General features: G+C 39.8%; 1 protein-coding gene across 1 annotated transcript in view; it reads right to left on the reverse strand.

Annotated features, from left to right (window-relative positions):
• Positions 1 to 26,967, reverse strand: part of LOC127638005 (kinesin-like protein KIF15-A) — a 171,737-nt gene that overhangs the window by 15,070 nt on the left and 129,700 nt on the right. Inside the window, 12 exon segments of the mRNA XM_052119362.1 lie at positions 14,323 to 14,363; positions 14,366 to 14,480; positions 14,851 to 14,946; positions 17,241 to 17,387; positions 17,464 to 17,569; positions 17,571 to 17,584; positions 19,501 to 19,605; positions 19,782 to 19,868; positions 21,400 to 21,478; positions 24,442 to 24,527; positions 24,694 to 24,850; positions 25,178 to 25,337. Of these exon segments, the coding sequence (XP_051975322.1) occupies positions 14,323 to 14,363; positions 14,366 to 14,480; positions 14,851 to 14,946; positions 17,241 to 17,387; positions 17,464 to 17,569; positions 17,571 to 17,584; positions 19,501 to 19,605; positions 19,782 to 19,868; positions 21,400 to 21,478; positions 24,442 to 24,527; positions 24,694 to 24,850; positions 25,178 to 25,337 (1,193 nt within the window).

Below are 26,967 nucleotides of genomic sequence, written 5' to 3' on the forward strand. Positions count from 1 at the left end.
GTTGACTTATTTCAATCAGGATGGCAAGGACACTTCATTAGTATCACTATGGTAACTGCCTAGCAACCAGATGGGGTTACCCTAGCAACCGAGTAACAAATCACATATCTCTGCACCAGAAAACAGTAGAGACTTCCGGGTTGATTTATTTCAATCAGGATGGCAAGGACACTTCATTAGTATCACTATGGTAACTGCCTAGCAACCAGATGGGGTTACCCTAGCAACCGAGTAACAAATCACATATCTCTGCACCAGAAAAACGTAGAGACTTCTGGGTTGATTTATTTCAATCAGGATGGCAAGGACACTTGATTAGTATCACTATGGTAACTGCCTAGCAACCAGATGGGGTTACCCTAGCAACCAAGTAACAAATCACATATCTCTGCACCAGAAAACAGTACTGACTTCCGGGTTGACTTATTTCACTCAGGATGGCAAGGAGACTTGATTAGTATCACTATGGTAACTGCCTAGCAACCAGATGGGGTTACCCTAGCAACCGAGTAACAAATCACATATCTCTGCATCAGAAAACGTAGAGACTTCCGGGTTGATTTATTTCAATCAGGATGGCAAGGACACTTGATTAGTATCACTATGGTAACTGCCTAGCAACCAGATGGGGTTACCCTAGCAACCGAGTAACAAATCACATATCTCTGCATCACAAAAACAGTAGAGACTTCCGGTTGATTTATTTTAATCAGGATGGCAAGGAGACTTGATTAGTATCACTATGGTAACTGCCTAGCAACCAGATGGGGTTACCCTAGCAACCGAAGTAACAAATCACATATCTCTGCACCAGAAAACACTACAGACTTCCGGGTTGACTTATTTCACTCAGGATGGAAAGGAGCCATGTATTGTATTACCTTGGTAACTGCATAGCAACCACATGGGCTTACCCTAGCAACCGAGTAACAAATCACATATTTCTGCACCAGAAAATCGTACAGACTTCTGGGTTGATTTATTTATGACCATAATTTTTGTTCTTTTCAAGTTACAACATGCTGTTTGACTAGTTTTGCCACGGCAAGCACCACTCACATTTTCTTCAGGAAATGTACCTATCTAGTTATTTTTATTTTTATTTCTTATTTTTATATCTCTTAACAAAACTTCGCACCTAACTCGTCCCAAGACCGCTTGGCGTAGACCCACCTAATGAGGTGTCAAATCGAACGGCCTATTGAGGACACGTGTGCTATGACTTTTATAAGCTTATCGGGTACGGTACTTGCCCCAGGGGCAAAAAAGCAGCCAAAAAATCCCATAGACTTAACATTGAGACAAACTTTGACGCGCCACAGCTCCAAGCTTAGGATTTCAGAGAAACGCGTGATTTGCCACATTTGAAGAGGCTGGCAGGCTCTGTAAGAGCATACCTCAATATGGGGTAAAAGCTGCACCCCTGGGGGCAGGAGCTGCCCAAAAATGCCCCAATTGACTTATAATGGTGTAGGACGGCCCATGAAATGAAAAGGCATAGGGATTTGTATTGAACATAGCTCTGGATCACAGTGTCATAGAGACGAGGGGTGGGCTCATTTTACTCAGACGACCAATCAGTCTCTCAGGATCATTGTGAAGCTATCAAGCCACGCCCTAGCAACCATTAAGAGCACCTTAGCAACAAGTCCCATAGACTTCTATTGAAACAGATCAAAGGGATATCTCCGGATAGAAGTGTCATAGAAACACAAGGGTGGTCTCGCTTTACTCGGACAGCAAACAGCCAATCATGCATCAAATCAACACTTCCTAGCCCCTCCCTAGCAACCATTGTCGAGCACCTTAACAACCAAAATCCATAGAGGGATATCTTCCATTCTGAATGTCACAGAGGCATGGGAGTTGGTTTATATCATTCATACTGACAAGCAGCCTTTGGAGATTCATGATTGGCAGCTGCCAAGCCACTCCCTAGCAACTAAACAGAGTACCCTAGCAACCGCTTAGCAGTAACTATATCTCTGCACCAGAAAATCAGAGAGACTTCTGGGTTGATTTATTTCAATCAGGATGGCAAGGACACTTGATTAGTATCACTATGGTAACTGCCTAGCAACCAGATGGGGTTACCCTAGCAACCGAGTAACAAATCACATATCTCTGCATCAGAAAACGTAGAGACTTCCGGGTTGACTTATTTCAATCAGGATGGAAAGGAGACTTCATTAGTATCACTATGGTAACTGCCTAGCAACCAGATGGGCTTACCCTAGCAACCGAGTAACAAATCACATATCTCTGCATCACAAAAACATACAGACTTCCGGTTTGACTTATTTCAATCAGGATGGCAAGGACACTTGATTAGTATCACTATGGTAACTGCCTAGCAACCACATGGGGTTACCCTAGCAACCTACTAACAAATCACATATTTCTGCACCAGAACATTATACAGACTTCTGGGTTGATTTATTTATGACCACAATTTCTGTTCTTTTCAAGCAGGCTATTTGATCTAGTTTTGCCACTGCAAGCACCACTCACATTTTCTTCAGGAAATGTACCTATCTAGTTAGTGGTGCTTGCAAAGCATCACTATTGTAATCTCACATACTTATTATTTTTATTTTTATTTTTATTTTTATATCTCTTAACAAAACTTCGGCACCTAACTCGTCCCAAGACCGCTTGGCGTAGACCCACTGAATGAGGTGTCAAATCGAACGGCCTATTGAGGACACGTGTGCTATGACTTTTATAAGCTTATCGGGTACGGTATTTGCCCCAGGGGCAAAAAAGCGCCTAAAAATCACATAGACTTAACATTGAGACAAACTTTGACGCCACAGCTCCAAGCTTAGGATTTCAGAGAAACGCGTGATTTGCCACATTTGAAGAGGCTGGCAGGCTCTGTAAGAGCATACCTCAATATGGGGTAAAAGTTGCACCCCTGGGGGCAGGAGCTGCCCAAAATGCCCCAATTGACTTATAATGGTGTAGGACTGCCCATGAAATGAAAAGGCATAGGGATTTGTATTGAACATAGCTCTGGATCACAGTGTCATAGAGACGAGGGGTGGGCTCATTTTACTCAGACGACCAATCAGTCTCTCAGGATCATTGTGAAGCTATCAAGCCACGCCCTAGCAACCATTAAGAGCACCTTAGCAACAAGTCCCATAGACTTCTATTGAAACATATCAAAGGGATATCTCCGGATAGAAGTGTCATAGAAACACAAGGGTGGTCTCGCTTGACTCGGGACAGCAAACAGCCAATCATGCATCAAATCAACACTTCCTAGCCCCTCCCTAGCAACCATTGTCGAGCACCTTAACAACCAAAATCCATAGAGGGATATCTTCCATTCTGAATGTCACAGAGGCATGGGAGTTGGTTTATATCATTCATACTGACAAGCAGCCTTTGGAGATTCATGATTGGCAGCTGCCAAGCCACTCCCTAGCAACTAAACAGAGTACCCTAGCAACCGCTTAGCAGTAACTATATCTCTGCACCAGAAAATCAGAGAGACTTCTGGGTTGATTTATTTCAATCAGGATGGCAAGGACACTTGATTAGTATCACTATGGTAACTGCCTAGCAACCAGATGGGGTTACCCTAGCAACCGAAAGTAACAAATCACATATCTCTGCATCAGAAAACGTAGAGACTTCCGGGTTGACTTATTTCAATCAGGATGGAAAGGACACTTCATTAGTATCACTATGGTAACTGCCTAGCAACCAGATGGGCTTACCCTAGCAACCGAGTAACAAATCACATATCTCTGCATCACAAAAACATAGAGACTTCCGGGTTGACTTATTTCAATCAGGCTGGCAAGGACACTTGATTAGTATCACTATGGTAACTGCCTAGCAACCAGATGGGGTTACCCTAGCAACCGAGTAACAAATCACATATCTCTGCACCACAAAATAGTACAGACCTCTGGGTTGATTTATTTCATTCAGGATGGCAAGGACACTTTATTACTATCACTATGGTAACTGCCTAGCAACCAGATGGGGTTACCCTAGCAACCAAGTAACAAATCACATATCTCTGCACCAGAAAATATCACAGACCTCTGGGTTGATTTATTTCACTCAGGATGGCAAGGACACTTGATTACTATCACTATGGTAACTGCCTAGCAACCAGATGGGGTTACCCTAGCAACCGAGTAACAAATCACATATCTCTGCACTAGAAAACAGTAGAGACTTCCGGGTTGACTTATTTTACTCAGGATGGCAAGGAGACTTCATTAGTATCACTATGGTAACTGCCTAGCAACCATATGGGGTTACCCTAGCAACCAAGTAACAAATCACATATCTCTGCATCAGAAAAACGTAGATACTTCTGGGTTGGTTTATTTCAATCAGGATGGCAAAGACACTTGATTATGATCACTATGGTAACTGCCTAGCAACAAGGAGGGGTTACCCTAGCAACCGAGTAACAAATCACATATCTCTGCACCAGAAAATTGAAGAGAATTCTGGGTTGATTTATTTTAATCAGGATGGCCAGGAGACTTGATTAGTATCACTATGGTAACTGCCTAGAAACCAGATGGGGTTAACCTAGCAACCGAGTAACAAATCACATATCTTTCCACCAGAAATTTGTAGAGATTTCGGGTTGACTTATTTCACTCAGGATGGCAAGGAGACTTCATTACTATCACTATGGTAACTGCCTAGCAACCATATGGGGTTACCCTAGCAACCAAGTAACAAATCACATATCTCTGCATCAGACAAACGTACAGACTTCTGGGTTGGTTTATTTCACTCAGGATGGCAAGGAGACCTGATTACTATCACTATGGTAACTGCCTAGCAACCAGATGGGGTTACCCTAGCAACCGAGTAACAAATCACATATCTCTGCACTACAAAACAGTAGAGACTTCCGGGTTGACTTATTTTACTCAGGATGGCAAGGACACTTGATTAGTATCACTATGGTAACTGCCTAGCAACCAGATGGGGTTACCCTAGCAACCGAGTAAGAAATCACATATCTCTGCACCAGAAAACACTACAGACTTCCGGGTTGACTTATTTCACTCAGGATGGAAAGGAGCCATGTGTTGTATTACCTTGGTAACTGCATAGCAACCACTTGGGCTTACCCTAGCAACCGAGTAACAAATCACATATTTCTGCACCAGAAAATCGTACAGACTTCTGGTTTGATTTATTTATGACCACAATTTTTGTTCTTTTCAAGTTATAGCATGCTGTTTCACGAGTTTTGCCATGACAAGCACCACTCACATTTTCTTCAGGAAATGTACCTATCTAGTTATTTTTATTTTTATTTTTATATCTCCGTACAAAAGTTCGGCACCTAACTCGTCCCAAGCACCGCTTGACGTAGACCCACCTAATGAGGTATCAAATCGAACGGCCTATTGAGGACACGTGTGCTATGACTTTTGTAGCTTATCGGGTACGGTATTTGCCCCAGGGGCAAAAAAGCGGCCGCAAAATCCCATAGACTTAACATTGCGAGAAACTTTGACGCATCACAGCTCCGAGCAAGGATTTCGCAGAAACGTGTGATTTGCTACATTTGAAGAGGCTGGCAGGCTCTGTAAGAGCATGCCTCAATATGGGGTAAAAGTTGCACCTCTGGGGGGCAGGAGCAGCCCAAAGTTGCCCCCATTGACTTACAATGGTGTAGGACGGACCATGAAATAGGGATTTTGTATTGAACATAGCTCTGGATCACAGTGTCATAGAGACAAGGGGGCAGGCTCATTTTACTCAGACGACCAATCAGTCAATCAGGATCATTGTGAAGCTATCAAGCCACGCCCTAGCAACAATTTAAAGCACCTTAGCAACAAGTCCCATAGACTTCTAATGAAACACATCAAAGGAATATCTCCGGATAGAAGTGTCATAGAAACACAAGGGTGGTCTCGTTTGACTCGGGTCAGCAAACAGCCAATCATGAATCATGTCAACACTTCCTAGCCCCTCCCTAGCAACCATTGTCGAGCACCTTAGCAACCAAAATCCATAGAGGGATATCTTCCATTCTGAATGTCACAGAGGCATGGGAGTTGGTTTATATCATTCATACTGACAAGCAGCCTTTGGAGATTCATGATTGGCAGCTGTCAAGCCACTCCCTAGCAACTAAACAGAGTACCCTAGCAACCGTTTAGCAATAACTATATCTCTGCACCAGAAAATCAGAGAGACTTCTGGGTTCATTTATTTCAATCAGGATGGCAAGGAGACTTGATAAGTATCACTATGGTAACTGCCTAGCAACCAAATGGGGTTACCCTAGCAACCGAGTAACAAATCACATATCTCTGCACCAGAAAATCAGAGAGACTTCTGGGTTGATTTATTTCAATCAGGATGGCAAGGAGACTTGATAAGTATCACTATGGTAACTGCCTAGCAACCACATGGGGTTACCCTAGCAACCGAGTAACAAATCACATATCTCTGCATCAGAAAAACATAGAGACTTCCGGATTGACTTATTTCAATCAGGATGGCAAGGAGACTTCATTAGTATCACTATGGTAACTGCCTAGCAACCAGATGGGGTTACCCTAGCAACCGAAGTAACAAATCACATATCTCTGCACCAGAAAAACGTAGAGACTTCCGGATTGACTTATTTCAATCAGGATGGCAAGGACACTTCATTAGTATCACTATGGTAACTGCCTAGCAACCAGATGGGGTTACCCTAGCAACCGAGTAACAAATCACATATCTATGCACCAGAAAATCATAGAGACTTCTGGGTTGATTTATTTCAATTAGGATGTCAAGGAGACTTGATAAATATCACTATGGTAACTGCCTAGCAACCACATTGGGTTACCCTAGCAACCGAGTAACAAATCACATATCTCTGGACCAGAAAATCGTAGAGACTTCTGGGTTGGTTTATTTCAATCAGGATGTCAAGAAGACTTGATAAGTATCATTATGGTAACTGCCTAGCAACCACATGGAGTTACCTTAGCAACCGAGTAACAAATCACATATCTCTGCATCAGAAAAACGTAGAGACTTCCGGATTGACTTATTTCAATCAGGATGGCAAGGACACTTCATTAGTATCACTATGGTAACTGCCTAGCAACCAGATGGGGTTACCCTAGCAACCGAGTAACAAATCACATATCTATGCACCAGAAAATCATAGAGACTTCTGGGTTGATTTATTTCAATCAGGATGTCAAGGAGACTTGATAAGTATCACTATGGTAACTGCCTAGCAACCACATTGGGTTACCCTAGCAACCGAGTATCAAATCACATATCTCTGGACCAGAAAATCGTAGAGACTTCTGGGTTGGTTTATTTCAATCAGGATGTCAAGAACACTTGATAAGTATCACTATGGTGACTGCCTAACAACCAGATGGGGTTACCCTAGCAACCGAGTAACAAATCTCATATCTCTGCAACAGAAAATCGTAGAGACGTCTGGGTTGATTTATTTCAATCAGGATGGCAAGAAGACTTGATAAGTATCACTATGGTAACTGCCTAGCAACCATATGGGGTTACCCTAGCAACCGAGTAACAAATCACATATCTCTGCAACAGAATAACATAAAGACTTCTGGCTTTGTTCATGGGACTCAGGGTCGCAAGGATCCATCCATCCATCCATCCATCCATCCATCCATCCATCCATCCATCTATCTGAGGGTCAATATCTATCTATCTATCTATCTATCTATCTATCTATCTATCTATCTATCTATCTATCTATCTGAGTGTCTGTCTGTCTATCTATCTATCTATCTAGCAACTAAGTTAAACTTTAAACTACTTTAAACTAATTTAAACTATAAACTACTTTAAACTATAAACTACTTTAAACTTCAAACTACTTTAAACTATAAACTACTTTAAACTACAAACTAATTTAAAATTCAAACTACTTTAAACTTCTTCAAACTTTCTGGTCCAAACTTTCACAAGCCAACTTAAAGTTTGTCTCGACGAACTTTTTTTTCTAGTTATTATTATTATTCTTACTCAGAAATTTCTATATCTAACTCCTCCTAGAGCTTTAACTCCACATACTCCAAACTCGGCACAGACCTTCAGACTAATCCCGAATAGTGTGCTATATCTTTTCTAACTGATCGGACTTACGGTTTTCCTAAAAATGACGATCAAACTCGGAAAAAACTCCCATTGACTTAACATTGCGGAATGTTCAGAAATGTAAATCCCAACTGACATTTTCACACACACAGACAAAAAGGGCCTGTCAGCCCTGCATCTCTCCCTCTCTCTCTCCCTCAGAGGATTTCTTTTATCAAGCAGCCAAAAAGTAATGACCTAAAATCTTCATAGCCACACGCTAAAACATGCTAAAAACGTGCTAGCATCATGTTAACACATGCTAGCATCGCCTAGCGAAGTGCTAAAACATGCTAAAAACGTGCTAGCATCGCCTAGCGGAGTGCTAAAACATGCTAAAAATGTGCTAGCATCATGTTAACACATGCTAGCATCGCTTAGCGAAGTGCTAAAACATGCTAAAAACGTGCTAACATCATGCTAACACATGCTAGCATCGCCTAGCGAAGTGCTAAAAAATGCTAAAAACGTGCTAACATCATGCTAACACATGCTAGCATCGCTTAGCGAAGTGCTAAAACATGCTAAAAACGTGCTAACATCATGCTAACACATGCTAGCATCGCCTAGCGAAGTGCTAAAAAATGCTAAAAACGTGGTAGCATCATGCTAACACATGCTAGCATCGCCTAGCGAAGTGCTAAAACATGCTAAAAACGTGTTAGCATCATGCTAATACATGCTAGCATCGCCTAGCGGAGTGTTAAAACATGATAAAAACATGCTAGCATCATGCTAACACATGTTAGCATCACCTAGCGAAGTGCTAAAACATGCTAAAAACGTGGTAGCATCATGCTAACACATGCTAGCATCGCCTAGCGAAGTGCTAAAACATGCTAAAAACGTGCTAGCATCATGCTAACACATGCTAGCATCGCCAAGCGAAGTGCTAAAAGATGCTAAAAACGTGCTAGCATCATGCTAACACATGCTAGTATCACCTAGCGAAGTACTAAAAAATGCTAAAAACGTGCTAGCATCTATCTGTCTGTCTATCTATCTATCTATCTATCTGAGGGTCAATATCTATCTATCTATCTATATCTATTTGAGGGTCAATATCTATCTATCTATCTATCTGAGGGTAAATATTTATCTATCTATATCTATCTGAGTGTCTATCTATCTATCTATCTATCTAGCAACTAAGTTAAACTTTTAACTACTTTAAACTATAAAACTACTTTAAACTTTAAACTCATTTAAACTATAAACTACTTTAAAATTCAAACTACTTTAAACAATAAACTACTTTAAAATTCAAACTAATTTAAACTTTAGACTACTTTAAACTTTTAACTAATTTAATCTTCAAACTACTTTAAAATTCAAACTAATTTGAACTTTAGACTAATTTAAACTTTAAACTAATTTAAACTATAAACTACTTTAAAATTCAAACTAATTTAAACTTTAGACTAATTTAAACTTTAAACTAATTTAAACTATAAACTAATTTAAACTTCAAACTACTTTAAACTTCAAACTACTTTAAACTTCAAACTTTCTGGTCCAAACTTTCACAAGCCAACTTAAAGTTTGTCTCGACGAACTTTTTCTAGTTATTATTAGTGGTGCTTGCAAAGCATCACTATTGTAATCTCACATACTTATTATTTTTATTTTTATTTGTATTTTTATATCTCCGTACAAAACTTCAGCACCTAACTCGTCCCGCACCGTTTGGCGTAGACCCACGAATGAGGTGTCAAATCGAACGGCCTATTGAGGACACGTGTGCTATGACTTTTATAAGCGATCGGGGGTACGGTATTTGCCCCAGGGGCAAAAAAGCCGCCGAAAAATCCCATAGACTTAACATTGTGTCAAACTTTTACGCATCACAGCTCCGAGCGAGGATTTTGCAGAAATGTGTGATTTGCCACATTTGAAGAGGCTGGCAGGCTCTGTAAGAGCATACCTCAATATGGGGTAAAAGTTGCACCCCTGTGGGGCAGGAGCTGCCCAAAGTTGCCCCCATTGACTTACAATGGTGTAGGACGGCCCATGAAATGAAATTGCATAGGGACTTTGTATTGAACATAGCTCTGGATCACAGTGTCATAGAGACAAGGGGGCGGGCTCATTTTACTCAGACCACCAATCAGTCTCTCAGGATCATTTTGAATCTATCAAGCCACGCCCTAGCAACAATTTAGAGCACCTTAGCAACAAGTCCCATAGACTTCTAATGAAAGACTTCAAAGGGATATCTCCGGATAGAAGTGTCATAAAAACACAAGGGTGGTCTCGTTTGACTCGGGGCAGCAAACAGCCAATCATGAATCACCTCAACACTTTCTAGCCCCTCCCTAGCAACCATTGTCGAGCACCGTATCAACAAAAATCCATAGAGGGATATCTTCCATTCTGAATGTCACAGAGGCATGGGAGTTGGTTTATATCATTCATACTGACAAGCAGCCTTTGGAGTTTCATGATTGGCAGCTGCCAAGCCACTCCCTAGCAACTAAACAGAGTACCCAAGCAACCGTTTAGCAATAACTATATCTCTGCACCACAAAATCAGAGAGACTTCCGGGTTGATTTATTTCACTCAGGATGGCAAGGAGACTTGATTACTATCACTATGGTAACTGCCTAGCAACCAGATGGGGTTACCCTAGCAACCATGTAACAAATCACATATCTCTGCATCAGAAAAACGTAGAGACTTCCAGGTTGACTTATTTCAATCAGGATGGCAAGGACATTTGATTAGTATCACTATGGTAACTGCCTAGCAACCAGATGGTGTTACCCTAGCAACCATGTAACAAATCACATATCTCTGCATCAGAAAAACGTAGAGACTTCCGGTTGACTTATTTCAATCAGGATGGCAAGGAGACTTCATTAGTATCACTATGGTAACTGCCTAGCAACCAGATGGGGTTACCCTAGCAACCGAGTAACAAATCACATATCTCTGCATCAAAAAATAGTCGAGACTTCTGGGTTGACTTATTTCACTCAGGATGGCAAGGACACTTGATTAGTATCACTATGGTAACTGCCTAGCAACCAGATGGGGTTACCCTAGCAACCAAGTAACAAATCACATATCTCTGCATCAGAAAATCAGAGAGACTTCTGGGTTGATTTATTTCAATCAGGCTGGCAAGGAGACTTGATTAGTATCACTATGGTAACTGCCTAGCAACAAGATGGGGTTACCCTAGCAACCAAGTAACAAATCATATATCTCTGCATCAGAAAAACGTAGAGACTTCCGGGTTGACTTATTTCAATCAGGATGGAAAGGAGCCATGTATTGTATTACCTTGGTAACTGCATAGCAACCACACGGGCTTACCCTAGCAACCGAGTAACAAATCACATATTTCTGCACCAGAAAATCATACAGACTTCCGGGTTGATTTATTTACGACCGTGATTTTTGTTCTTTTCGAGTTACAGCATGCTGTTTGACGAGTTTTGCCACGGCAAGCACCACTCACATTTTCTTCAGGAAATGTACCCATCTAGTTATTATTATTATTATTATTATTATTATTAGTGGTGCTTGCAAAGCATCACTATTGTAATCTCACATACTTATTAGTGGTGCTTGCAAAGCATCACTATTGTATTCTCACATACTTATTTTTCTTCTTATTATTATATCTCCGTACAAAAATTCGGCACCTAACTCGTCCCGCACCGTTTGGCGTAGACCCACAAATGAGGTGGCAAATCGAACGGCCTATTGAGGACACGTGTGCTATGACTTTTATAAGCGATCGGGGGTACAGTGTTTGCCCCAGGGGCAAAAAAGCGGCCAAAAATCCCATAGACTTAACATTGCGTCAAACTTTGACGCATCACAGCTCCGAGCGAGGATTTCGCAGAAACGTGTGATTTGCCACATTTGAAGAGTCTGGCAGGCTCTGTAAGAGCATACCTCAATATGGGGTAAATGTTGCACCCCTGGGGGGCAGGAGCTGCCCAAAGTTGCCCCCATTGACTTACAATGGTGTTGGACGGCCCATGAAATTAAATTTCATAGGGATTTTATATTGAACATAGTTCTGGATCACAGTGTCATAGAGACAAGGGGGCAGGCTCATTTCACTCAGACAACCAATCAGTCTCTCAGGATCATTGTGAAGCTATCAAGCCACGCCCTAGCAACAATTTAAAGCACCTTAGCAACAAGTCCCATAGACTTCTAATGAAAGACATCAAAGGGATATCTCCGGATAGAAGTGTCATAGAAACACCAGGGTGGTCTCGTTTGACTCGGGGAAGCAAACAGCCAATCATGAATCACCTCAACACTTCCTAGCCCCTCCCTAGCAACCATTGTCGAGCACCTTAGCAACCAAAATCCATAGAGGGATATCTTCCATTCTGAATGTCACAGAGGCATGGGAGTTGGTTTATATCATTCATACTGACAAGCAGCCTTTGGAGATTCATGATTGGCAGCTGCCAAGCCACTCCCTAGCAACTTAACAGAGTACCCTAGCAACCGAGTAACAAATCACATATTTCTGCACCAGAAAATCGTACAGACTTCTGGGTTGATTTATTTCAACCAGGATGGCAAGGAGACTTCATTAGTATCACTATGGTAACTGCCTAGCAACCAGATGGGGTTACCCTAGCAACAGAGCAACAAATCACATATCTCTGCACCAGAAAACAGTACAGACTTCCGGGTTGACTTATTTCACTCAGGATGGAATGGAGCCATGTATTGTATTACCTTGGTAACTGCATAGCAACCACATGGGCTTACCCTAGCAACCGAATAACAAATCACATATTTCTGCACCAGAAAATCGTACAGTTTTCTGGGTTGATTTATTTACGACCATAATTTTTGTTCTTTTCAAGTTACAACATGCTGTTTGACGAGTTTTGCCACGGCAAGCACCACTCACATTTTCTTCAGGAAATGTACCTATCTAGTTATTATTATTATTATAATAATAATAATTATTCTTCCACACAAAAGTTTGGCGCGTAACTTGTCCCGCAGCTTTTGTCACACACCCCTGAGTGAGGCGTCAAATTATGCGGCCTATTGAGGAGAGGTGTGGAATGACTTTTATAAGCGATCGGGGGTACGGTATTTGCCCCAGGGGCAAAAAAGCGGCCGAAAAAATCCCATAGACTTAACATTGTGACAAACTTTGACGAGTCACAGCTCCGAGCGAGAATTTCGCAGAAACGTGTGATTTGCCACATTTGAAGAGGCTGGCAGGCTCTGTAAGAGTATACCTCAATATGGGGTAAAAGTTGCACCCCTGGGGGGCAGGAGCTGCCCAAAGTTGCCCCATTGACTTACAATGGTGTAGGACGGCCCATGAAATGACATTGCATAGGGATATTCTATTGAACATAGCTCTGGATCACAGTGTCATAGAGACAAGGGGGCGGGCTCATTTCACTCAGACGACCAATCAGTCTCTCGGGATCATTGTGAAGCTATCAAGCCACGCCCTAGCAACAATTTAAGGCACCTTAGCAACAAGTCCCATAGACTTCTAATGAAAGACATCAAAGGGATATCTCCGGATAGAAGTGTCATAGAAACACAAGGGTGGTCTCGTTTTACTCGGGACAACAAACAGCCAATCATGAATCACCTCAACACTTCCTAGCCCCTCCCTAGCAACCATTGTCGAGCACCTTAGCAACCAAAATCCATAGAGGGATATCTTCCGTTCTGAATGTCACAGAGGCATGGAAGTTGGTTTATATCATTCATGCTGACAAGCAGCCTTTGGAGATTCATGATTGGCAGCTACCAAGCCACTCCCTAGCAACTAAACAGAGTACCCTAGCAACTGTTTAGCAATAACTATATCTCTGCACCAGAAAATCGAAGAGACTTCTGGGTTGATTTATTTCAATCAGGATGGCAATGTGACTTGATAAGTATCACTATGGTAACTGCCTAGCAACCAGATGGGGGTACCCTAGCAACCGAGTAACAAATCACATATCTCAGCAGTTATAAAATGCTATTTGACGAGTTTTGCCACGGCAAGCACCACTCACATTTTCTTCAGGAAATGTACATTCTAGTTGGGTATTGTAATCTCAAAGTTCCTTAAAAATAGGCTTAATCTTCTTCAAGCAAAACAACTTAATTTGGGTTGAATTATCACCCGGATGTGTTCATAACATTCACCCATATACTGTATATAGTATGCCATGTAAACAGTGTGTTGCATGTGTCACCTTTAATCTGTCGATCTCTTGGTTTTTGGCTGTGCGTTCAGTTCCTCCAGCAGAACTTCCATGGTGATCATAGAGGAACGTTGGCTCTCTAGCTCTCTCTCCTGACACTCCAGCACCTGAGACAGACTTAAGCCAAAGCCACTCAGGGTTTGAGGTGTCTAAACACACACATTGATGGAAGAGTCTAATAAAAGGCAACGACTTCAAGTGTACACAGTGGGTGAATCCACACACACACGTAGTGTTTCCATGTTTTATGGGGACTTTCCATAGACATAATGGTTTTTATACTGTACAAACTTTATATTCTATCCCCTAAACCTACCCCTAAACCTCACAGAAAACTTTCTGCATTTTTACATTTTCAAAAAACATAATTTAGTATGATTTATAAGCCGTTTTCCTCATGGGGACCGACAAAATGTCCCCACAAGGTCAAAAATTTCGGGTTTTTACTATCCTTATGGGGACATTTGGTCCCCACAAAGTGATAAATACACGCTCACACACACACACACACACACACACCTGTATTTTTCTGTTGGGTGTGGCAGAAGTGTTTGAAGGTTGATTGGCAGATTCTCTCACTTTAAGAAGGTACATCTGCTCGGTCAGCTGTGTCACCTGTGAACGGACAGATACATGCACACAAAAATGATATAATTATGTTTTTATGATACATTACTTGACTCAGGGTTCCCACACTTTTTGACCAATTATATATTTATATGTATGGGTCTTCAACTTTTGCCACTTTCATGTCCCAAGATCTAAACTTTTTCTTTTCATTATACTAATGTCACAGTAAAACTGTATAGGAAACTTTTTACCATGGCATCATTATTTCAAATGCCTTATGTACAGTTTTGACTGTTTCAGCCTTGTCCCAGACTCTCAATATTAAACTATGAAAAATCCATTCTTAAAAATACAAACTATCACATAAAATTATGATGAAGTGAAATAAATAATTTTTACACAATAAATAATTTAAATAAATAAAAAATTACGACTGTCCCACATTTGTGTAGTCACAACAAAAGTTTTTTTTTTTTTCAAAAGTGTACTTGTTAACCAAGTCAAAAAATGCTAGAAATTAAATATGACAAGTGATGTTTGAAGAAAACAATGGAAATTAAAGTTAAATATCACTAGCTTACGTTCTAGTAGCGCCCGAGTAGCGCCACCTAACGTTTTGGAGAGTACTTTGCTTTTATTACAAACGAAACATCATACTTTATACGTATGTTATAATGATTCTTTAAGGTACAGTACAATAAGCATTTTAAAACATTGATCTTGTGTAATATAATTGTATATAGTTATCCGTTTCATTGTATTATGAGAGTTACTTCCTGATCATGATGGTGAAAAAAAATGCTTGAAACTTATGGGCATTTTATATAAAATATACTTTATTTCACAAGAACATGTGCAGCATGCATTTTTCTTTATGTAAAATAAAACATGTCAAAAAACTAAAAAGAGAGAAAATTCAGCATAATTTTAAAAGAAACAATAAAAATATATACAACAAATGACCAATTCACCCCTAGGCCCATTTTATCATGACAATCCTGTATAAATTAAACTTAAAATGTATCAAATGAGGAATTCACTCTCAGGCCCATTTTGTCCTTACATTCTTGCTAAAATAACTCCATGTCATCCCTGAACACAAAATGAAATAGAAAGGGCTCTCTGGAAGCTTCTGACTGTTCCAGGAGATTGTTGCGGGCCTTTTCCTTGTGGTCTTCATTCATTCGAAATGTCTCTACAAGAGATGAAAGCACCACACAATAATCTCAACGTAAAAAAAAACACCTCAACTATAAGGTAACATTAACTCACAAACAATGCATATAACAGAGGAACGTGGAACAAACACTTTAACAACTTCACAAGATGTCTTCAAAACGTCACCGCAAGGCTCATTTACAACACGCAAAAATGTATCGAACCATCCGTAGAATTTTTTTTTTAATACAGTAAAGTATGACAACATATTCATTAAGCTTCATTAAGATGATAAAGTTATGCACAAATTAAATATTTAGCAGATAAACGCTGAACTTAATATATGCGATAATTTTTCACAACATGATGTCAAAAACGTTACACAACTCACCATGCTCTCCACCATGCTTGTCTCATTGTCAATAACTCCGCCCCTCACTTCAGGTTCTGGCGCTGGTGTTCTGAAACTGGTGGTGCTGCGGGTCTGCAGCTGGATATGTCTCGTTGCCTCCACTTCTGAGACCATCAATCCTAGCATCTTATTACGTGGCTTGCTGTGCATGACACTGCGGAGACTCACAGCATGTGGAGGCTCATGCTATTCTCCGCGATCCACACACAACTCACCACACACCCCATTGAGAGCGAGAACCACTAATCATACCCATGAGAAAGTTACCCCATGTGACTCTACCCTCCCTAGCAACCGGGCCAATTTGTTTGCTTAGGAGACCTGGCTGGAGTCACTCAGCATGACCCTGGATTCGAACTCGCGACTCCAGGGGTGGTAATCGGCATCAATACTTGCTGAGCTACCCAGGCCCCCTTTTGGATAGGAATTTATTAAGTTTCAAAATGATTGACAAAATTAAAAAATTTCCAGTTATTATATATATATATATATATATATATATATATATATATATATATATATATATATATATTATACAAACACATATGAATGGTTTTACATACACTTTTCACAGAAATGTATTCTGTTTGTGTTTCATGAATAAGGCCCATTGAACACAAATATATTACCACAGAATGCCGCAATTGACCAATCACTATCAAGTATTCCAGTGAGCTGTGTAATAATTAGCTAAATTGATTGATTGACTGCACGTTATCACTGACATATTCAATTTGAAAAGTGTGAAAAATATTTTGGAGGGCAGTACCTGTTCCTGCAGGGAATTTATTTGATTATCTCTCTCTGTGTTCACAGTCTTAGAGCTCTCCAGTACAGCTGTCTGCTCCTCCACAACTTTACTGAGTCTCTCCACCTCATCTGTAGCGCACGCCAGATCTTCCTGGAGCAGATCCAACTGTGACACACACACACACTTTATTCTGGGCACTCAGAAACTCAAAGCACTAACCCAAACACACATGCGCACACACCTCAACATGGTTGGAGGCGAGGCGTCTCTCTGAAGCTTCCCGCAGATCCTGCAGTTCATTCTGCATGTGTGTGATCTTCTCTCTCATCAGCTCTTTCTCAGCACACCGCAACATACTTCCCCTGCAGGTACAACACTCTCAACATCAATACAAACTGTCCATAGCATCATGACAGTGATGTGAGGTATGACAACACATACTGTGTAACAGTGGAAATGTCAACCCATAGCGTTTCTGTGAGACCGTTTAAAAAAAATTTGACAAACTGTGTTCGTTAGCCCCATTGATCTCGGAACATCTACTGCCGCCACCTCCTGCAGCTGGACACTGTATCCTTAGAAGTGACTCTCATTCTTGCATTCCCATCAAGATATTCCACCTTTACAGGTCATAACATGTAGCCAAGGTTCAGGATTTGGTTATTTAAATAAACTTTCAACATTACAACAAAATTATGAATTTACACTTAAGCCAGAACTACTCAAGTGTTAACCTTATGAGTGAAAATTCACACGGTGTGATTTCAAATCGGATGGCCACTGTCTCAGATTGCGGTCTTCATTTGTTGTACGCTGCCTCAGAAATCTGAGCTTGTCAAGAGTAACATTAACCCCACTTCTTGAAATGTCTATGTTAATGTTTCACAAGATTCACAAGTAAGGATTCCCAAGTATTCATTAATCAACCTGAGCGTGATAATGAATTCCTGACCTGAAGTGATGATTTCATGATCTGATTTCAATGTCTTAAAGTTGACCATATTTACATCAACATTATGAATTAAGGTAATTATCTGGTTAATCCTTTACTCCCTCCTAAAAAGTGTAAATGATCCATAGTGTGTACATCTATTCAGAATATTCCTCCACACATGACACAGTGAAACTTAAACATGCTCGTTATTTTTACGCTATACCCTTCTGGAAAAACTAGAGGCTAGCTTTTGCCATTTATTACACTGCATTTCTCCAATTCTTCACGTGTAATTTAACTAAATGATGTCATCTACATTAAAATATGTGTAAAATAAATCACTCTTAAAATCTACCTTCCCTTCCTGAAAGACTTATGGGGCTTTCACCTATTTGTAGGCTTTATTAACTTATTTTAATTTATTTGATTGTTTGTATTTGTATTTATTATTTCGCTGCCAAATGTGTGCTTAACATTTCACACTTGTTTGACACCTATGCTAAGGAGCATAAAGATTGGACTGTAGAGCAATGGAAAAAGGTCATGGGATCTGATGAGTTCAGATTTAATCTATCCCAAAGCGATGTGTGCATCAAGGTAAGAAAGGAAGTGCATGAAGTGATGCACCCATCATGCATAGTGCCCACTGTACAAGTCTCTGGAGGCAGTGTTATGATCTGGAGTTGATTCAATTGGTCAGGTCTAGACTCAGAAATGTTATACAGCAATAAAATTAAGTCAGCTGACTACCTGAATGTACTGAATGACCAGATTATCCCATCAGTGGATTTTTCCTTCCCTTGATGGCACAGGCATATTCCAAGACAACAAAGCCCAAATTAATCTGGCTCAAATTGGGAAAGAGTGGTTCACTTGAGAGTAGACCTTAACTCCATTGAAAGTCTTTGGGATGTGCTGGAGAAGACTTTACGGAGTGATTCGACTCTCTCGTTGTCAATATAAGACCTCAGTCAAAAATGAATGCAACTCTGGATGGAAATAAATGTTGCATTATGTTGCAGAAGGTTGCTGAAACAATGCCATAAACAAAGCTAAAGGCAGTCCAATGAAATATTAGAGTATGCAATTTTTTTTTTGGCCAGGCAAATTCTAAACGCTACTTTCATATTTTAGGAGGGGGTCCTTCAAAAGGGGATCATTGCATACATGGATAGAGGTCCTTGGCATATTTGAAAACCTGGCCTTCTGGACAAATAAGTACAGTATTTTTATGAATATTTTTTTGTGTTGTGGCTTATTTTAGTTTTACTGTGGTTTATGTCTGTTGCTAATTTAGTTATATTGTGTACTCCAGGGCAACTGCAGAATAGAGCCAAAACTCACGCTGATGTCAACGATTTCTCCTCGCAGCAAACACACAGTCTGATCTCTCTCTGCTACCTCATTGCGAAGAACTCTGGTCTCCTGCATCAGCTCCAGAACCACAGCCTACACACACACACACACATACACACACACACACATATCACAACTGGTATTAACATGCTTTTGGGTAATCCATTTGAAATCAGATGAGATTTTAGCTCAAATAAGAATGCAAATCAAACATCAGCTGAGAGAGTCATTTCTGCTGTTTGATCAGAGTCTTGTTCCGGATATCTCACTTTGTCTTGTTCAATCTTCTGCTTGAGGCTGCTGATGGTCATGTTGGCTGAACACACACTCTGCTGTAGAGCACTGATCTCATCACACTGTAAGAAAACACACATCACAGTCTAAAGATCATACATCTTAAAGAGTTGAAAAGAGTCTGCAAGGACCAGAGAGAGGGTTAAAAATGTATCATGACAAACTACAGTTGAAGTCAGAAGTTTTCATACACCTTAGCCAAATACATTAAACTCTGTTTTTCACAATTCCTGACATTTAATCGTAGAAAACATTCCCTGTCTTAGGTCAGTTAGGATCACTACTTTATTTTAAGAATGTGAAATGTCAGAATAATAGTAGAGAGAATGATTTATTTCAGCTTTTATTTCGTTCATCACATTCCCAGTGGGTCAGAACTTTACATACACTTTGTTAGTATTTGGTATCATTGCCTTTAAATTGTTTAACTTGGGTCAAACACTTTCAGTAACCTTCCACAAGCTTCTCGCAAAAAGTTTCTGGAATTTTGGCCCATTCCTCCAGACACAACTGCTGTAACTGAGTCAGGTTTGTAGGCCTCCTTGCTAACACACACTTTTTTCAGAATGAGGTCATGGCTTTGTGATGGCCACTCCAATACCTTGACTTTGTTGTCCTTGAGCCATTTTGCCACAACTGTGGAGGTATGCTTGGGATTATTGTCCATTTGGAAGTCCCATTTGCGACAAGCTTTAACTTCCTGGCTGATGTCTTGAGATGTTGCTTCAATGTATCCACATAATTTTCCTTCCTCATGATTTTTCTCTATTTTGTGAAGTGCACCAGCCCTCCTGCAGCAAAGCACCCCCCAAAAATGATGCTGCCACCCCCATGCTTCACAGTTGGGATGGTGTTCTTCATCTTGCAAGTCTCACCCATTTTTCCTCCAAACAACAGTTACATTTTTGTTTCATTAGACCAGAGAACATTTCTCCAAAAAGTAGGATTTTCCAACTGTAGTCTTGTTTTATATGGTGGTTTTGAGCACTGGCTCAGATTATGTTGATATAAGAGTCGTTTTACTGTGGATATTTACTATAGCTATTTGTCTACCTGTCTTGGCTGATTTCTTTTGATTTTCCCATGATGTCAAGCAAGGAGGCACTGAGTTTGAAGGTAGGCCTTAGTATACATCCACAGGTACACCTCCAAATCAGTACACCTCCTATCAGAAGCTAAATGGCTAATTGTCAAAAGGCTTGAGATCATTTTCTGGAATTTTCCAAGCTGCTTAAAGGCACAGTTAACTCAGCGAATGTAAACTTCTGACCCACTGGAATTGTGATATAGTTAATTAAAAGTGAAACAATCTGTCAGTAAACAATTGTTGGAAAAAACACTTGTCATGCACAAACTAGATATGAAATCTGTGGAGTTGTTAAAAAATGAGTTTTAATGACTTCAACCCCAGTGTATGTAAATTTCTGACTTCAACTGTATAATGTTTTTAGTGCAAGAAACCTTGACAAACATTATAAGTGGACTTCAGGGAAAACAATTAAATTCTACAGGCACATAGAATATGTCTCAAAGAGCACAACATACTCAAATACACAACCTTCAATATAAAACTGACTTTGTAAATGGACACACCTGTTGCTGATTTTTGTTTGTTAGGTCAGTGCTCTGTTTCTTCAATGAGGCATTCTCTTCTACAGACTGCACAAGCTCTCTGAAACACATACACTGAGTCAACATTGAAACTTCTACAGCTGCTCAAAATGTGCATGACAAAAGCATGAATATTTTCCTACGGAGCAACTATCAGAGTAATTCAAGATTGAGATACTGCACCGCCTTTTTGTTTTCATGATTCTAAGTCAGCAGGGGGCAATAAACACAACTGCAGCTGTGCAGGAAACATTTATACTGTTACAGACAGCAGACAGCACAAGATAAGGACAAGTTCTCGCATTCAAACACAACTGGATGGAGCACAACTAAAAATGCAAATGTCTCGAGACTTAGATTTTATAAGGTTCAAACTATGTTTAACTTGACACAGCATCCTAAAACACAGTGACGCAAGCAAAGTGAGATGCTTCAAAAGTATGCATCTGATGCATGTGTACATAGATGCGTCCTTATGATATAATACTAATTCAATTGCTGGTGGTGGCGTAGTGGCTAAAGCACAGGGCTGTTAATCAGAAGGTCGTTGGTTCGAACCCCATGGCCACCACCATTGTGCCCTTGAGCAAGGCACTTAACTCCAGGTTGCTCCAGGGGGATTGTCCTTGTAATAATTGCACTGTAAGTCGCTTTGGATAAAAGCGTCTGCCAAATGCATAAAATGCATAAATGTAATTGCAAAATTAAATATATTCTATACTTAACCATCATGAAATATTATTAACACGAAGTGTTGCGTGACTGTTACTGTTATAGTTAACTTGCATCAAAAAATAAAAATATTTTCAATGAGTGAGTAGTTCAGAACAGTATTTCAAGTCTTTATGAAAGACTGTAGATAAATAGTTTTAGAATGCATTTTCAACACGATTTCCACTGAGTTCAGTGTACTCGGATTTACAACATAGTAAACCAGTTACATGTTAGTAATGTGATGATGTGCATTTTAAAAAGTATTATACTTGATGCTGATGCATGGTGTTGTCTCCACTTTACCTAATCAGTGCTGTATATAATGTCAGTTGGGGCTTTCCAGCAGTTTGAGAGGTTTTCCTTATTCCAGATATTTAAATGAGATGATTCTCTGAGTAATTCAAATTAAGTGCATATGTTTTGTGGTGTCTGCACGCCGAGATATCGATTGCGTGTAGCTATGCCCCACACCACAGCACTGGTTAAATTGTCTCTGGGTCACCCTGATGTAAATTTGCTTTGGCGGCAAATTCAAGTCTTGTGCTGATGGAAAAATCCAAATTGAAGATTTATTGCTAAGTTTTATAAATTTTACATTGAATTATGTTTTGATGTTATTTGGCGTGAGATTTACAGAGTGAGAGCATGAGAAAGACCCTGAAAGCAGTGAGAGATAGCAACTCTGGCTAGACGCTACCCTGATCAGTTATCAACACAGTAGATTGGAAAGAAATGCACAAGGGCAGATGCGTTTACTCACGGACTGGTCTCAACAGCACGGTACAGGTTATTTTAAATGTGCTTGTAATCAGCGAGATATGCTGCAGGGATTGCAAAACACTGTTGCAAAAATCCAAATGTCTCAGTGATGAAAATAGTAAAAAAAAGCCCCCACATTTCAATGGCTTTTCAGTGCTAACATCTGCTTACAAAAACGTACCATGGATTTATTGTAGTAACATTAACTATATTAACTATGGTAGTTGTGGCAGAAAAAGATTCTAAATGCATTTCCACAGCTGGTTTTCAAAAATGTCATAGAATGTCTTACATAGAAACAATAGTTACTAACCATGGTAGTGAGGAGTCATGCATGGTTTTACCAATGGTTGCCATGGTCTTATTACAAATATCATTGATAAAACTAAAAATAATCTTGAATAATTTTTTGACTTTTTTGTTATATGTTTATAAACCTTTAAACATACACATGAAGATGCCACTAGACAGCGATAATGGACAGCCTATTGGCCTCATTGCATTAGCAACAGAGCGGTACTTTTGATATTTTTTATATTGCTCCCGTGCAGATGGAAAAACACATACAAACAAAACATCATACATATAACAGCATTTACAGTGAGAAACGCTATTGGTGAAGACGGAAATGCACCTGTCCAGTACACACACAATGTCTTACGTGAATTCACACAAGTCGCGAGAAAAAAATCATGTATGTGTTAAATGATCATATCAGTGTTTAAGACCTTGCATTGTTGGCTAAATGCCCTAATACAGCCTAAAAGATCTTCAGCTGCCTATTATGTTGTTATGCAGTGTTTTGACCCCCCCCCCCCCTTTGTTCAGGGACACATTATTCCATTTCATTGGGAGTTGCTCCCAATGGCAGAATAGCACCTTGCATGGCAGCTTTGCCGCCACTGGTGTATGAATGTGTGTGTGAATGGGTGAATGTGTCACAGTGTAAAGCGCTGTGCAGACCATTTATCATGTTAATGATCTTAAAGTGCAGACCATTTATCATGTTAGTCACATGTCTGTGAAACTTGTTCAGTTTATGTCTTAACATGTGTAAATATTTTTATGAACATAAAAAGATTCAACAACTACCGGTAAGTTTGCTGAAAATAAAAGCGGTTGAAAGTGAGAGGACATTCCTTTTTTGCAGAGTTTATATTTAGAGATCAGGATATCAGAGATTTGGAGATGGCCTCTTTTGAACCAGTAACCAACCATCTTGCAACCACCAAGTAATTCTCTAGCAACCACCTAGCAACACCATAGTAATGGCCGAGTAATCACCCTAAAACACTCTACCACTGTATAAATATAAACACATATTATTATTTGTGAATAATTCAATAATTAGATAAAAGATATTTTTTTTCTACCACTCTTAAAAGGGTCAAAATGGCTCGAACATTACAGGAAGGTTAAACTTGGACGATCATGTCAACTACCACACACTATTGTTGACAACTGTCTTTTGACAATAAAAATACATTTAATAAATGGATAAATAATGCTTACAGCACTTTTAAGTGGATTTGAGGTGTGTGTGTCACTTACTTGGACACACTCTCTCTGTGAGCAGTCAGCTGAGATCTCACACTGATGTTCTGCTTTTTCTCTGCCTGCAGAGTCTGCTGCAACTCCTACCAACACAACCAAAACATACATTCTATATCACACACAACACTTTCAATACATCTATAACAGCTAGAAACTCAACCACACAATAACCACATGAATTACTCAACACAAGTATCTCTAAATGAATGTGAGTGAGCAAATTAATGTATGCCTGTGAGTGGGACTGACGTTAATGAGTGTTTGATGTTCCGAACACTCTCTGATCTTGAGCTCCATCTGCTGTCTGTGTTGGTCCAACTCAAAATGAAACTCAGCCTGCAGTGTATCAAAAGCATCCTGAAGAGCACGCTGCTTCTCCAACATCTGCTCCCACTCCAACCTGACACACACAGAGTGACAGACACGTTATATCAATCTAACCTGAGAGAGGACTTTCAGCCAAGTGTCCAGCATACAGTATATGTGAACACTTTTATTACTGCTTAAAAAGCATCGCTGGTAAGAATGTTAAAGTGTGCAGAGCTGGAATCTACACAAGAGGGTGGCATTTTTAAAGAAGCTAGTTTTGATTTGTTTAACATTTGTTTGGTCACTACATAATTCTCATACTACCACTTGTGTTATTTCAAAGTGGAATGGTGATAAAGAACAAGTAGTTGTCCAAAGGTTTGACTGCTACTGCATGTGGTCTGTGAGTGAGTGTGTACTAACAGTGTCCAGCTGCAGTTGTGTGCTTATCAGGCTGTTGGACAGGTGTGTGTTTTCCCTCTCGTGCTCTGATTTCTTCTGCTGTAGTTCAGTCCGTACCGCATCCAGCTCTCTATCAGAAGACTGCAGCACCACACGCAGGTCTCACACCTCCACCCACACCACTGCACAAACAATGCAGTAATCACTGTTTGATTCATACTCAGCATTTAAATAGAAGTACTTGGTGCTCTGCTATACAGTATGCAAAAAGCAGTATGCCAGTTGAGTAGGATATCCAAATTCTCAATTCATACTTGCAGTTCTTCAACCAAAATAACAGAGTGTGGCTACTTCATGCACTCAACAATCAATGCATTCATGTATAGATTTGACTGTTTTAGCCTTGCCCCTGCCCAGACTTTCAATATTGACTTGTGAAAAGCCATCATAAAAATACTAATTATGACATATTTAAAACCATGAAAATCAAAACAAATGATTGCTATTTACAGTGTGAAGTTAGTTGTGTTTGACCTGTGTTTCATTAGTTGACCCAAAAATGAAAATTTTGTCATTGTTTACTCACCCCTGTGTTGTTATAATCCTATATGACTTTTTCTTTTTCTTAACACAAAGAGAGGAATTGTGAAAAAAAAATTGTGGTTGGTGATGTCATACAATGGCAGTTTATGGTGACCACCTCTTCAATCTTCAAAAAAAAACACAAAATGTTTTATTCAGAAGTCTAATCAATTATTGTATGAGACTCATGATATAAAAGCACATGATAAGGTTTGGTGACAAACAAATTGAAATCGAATTATTTAGTAAAAAGATTCGCCAAGCATTGATCTCCTGTGCGCATTCATGATAGAGCACGAGAGCAACCGTTCATGCAGCCCCCTCATGACATTGGGGCGAACAGTTCTGCCACAGCGATAGTGTAAAAAGAACAAAACAAAGAACAGAACTTATGAAACATGTCTGAAGTGTTTGTAATCGAAGAATCTATGCATTTCTGTTCACAGCCTTATTTTTTGGGAAAGTTTTTGGACAGGTGCCAGCTCACAGTGGAAGGAGTTACCTGCGCAATACTGAAAATTAATAACAAGCAATCAACAGGATTTAAGTGTTTGTAGTCGAAGAATTACAATCCTACAATTCTACAACAGGAAGAATTACGCTCCTCACTGCTGGTTAGGACAAAAACGCTGATTACCACAGAAAATATACCTTTTATCACATGTCGTTTGCCATCAGTTTTAGACATGGTCTGTAGCCGCCTCTATGTTTCTCTTTGATTTCAGAGTACTCTGTTAAAAAAATATATGTTTGGGCATAGAAATGCTTCAATTCTTTGTCTAGAAACTCTTCAGACATGTTTCGTAAGTTCTGTTCTTTGTTTTGTAAGCAGCTGTGATGTGTTGTGTTGTCGCTATTGCTGAAGCAGACCGGTTTTTAGATAAATAAAACAAGTTTTTGCTTTAACGCCCCAATGTCGCAATAGGCCTGCCTGAATGGTTGCTCTCATGCCCTAATATGAATGTGCACAGGATATCAACGGTCAGTGAACATTTTCACCAAATAACACATTAGAATTCGGTTTGTTTCTCGCCAAACTTTATCATATGCTTTAATACAAATTAAGAGTTTCAAAAAATATTATACTTCTGAATTATACTTTTGCATTCTTTTGAAGCTTGAAGATGTATTTACCATAAACTGGCATTGTAGGACATCACTGAGCACACATTTTTTTTCTCCACAATTTCTACCTTTGTGTAAAAAAAAAACAAACAGAAAAAAACAACA

Source organism: Xyrauchen texanus, chromosome 46 (genome assembly GCF_025860055.1).
Source record: "Xyrauchen texanus isolate HMW12.3.18 chromosome 46, RBS_HiC_50CHRs, whole genome shotgun sequence".
Lineage (NCBI taxonomy): Eukaryota > Metazoa > Chordata > Actinopteri > Cypriniformes > Catostomidae > Xyrauchen > Xyrauchen texanus.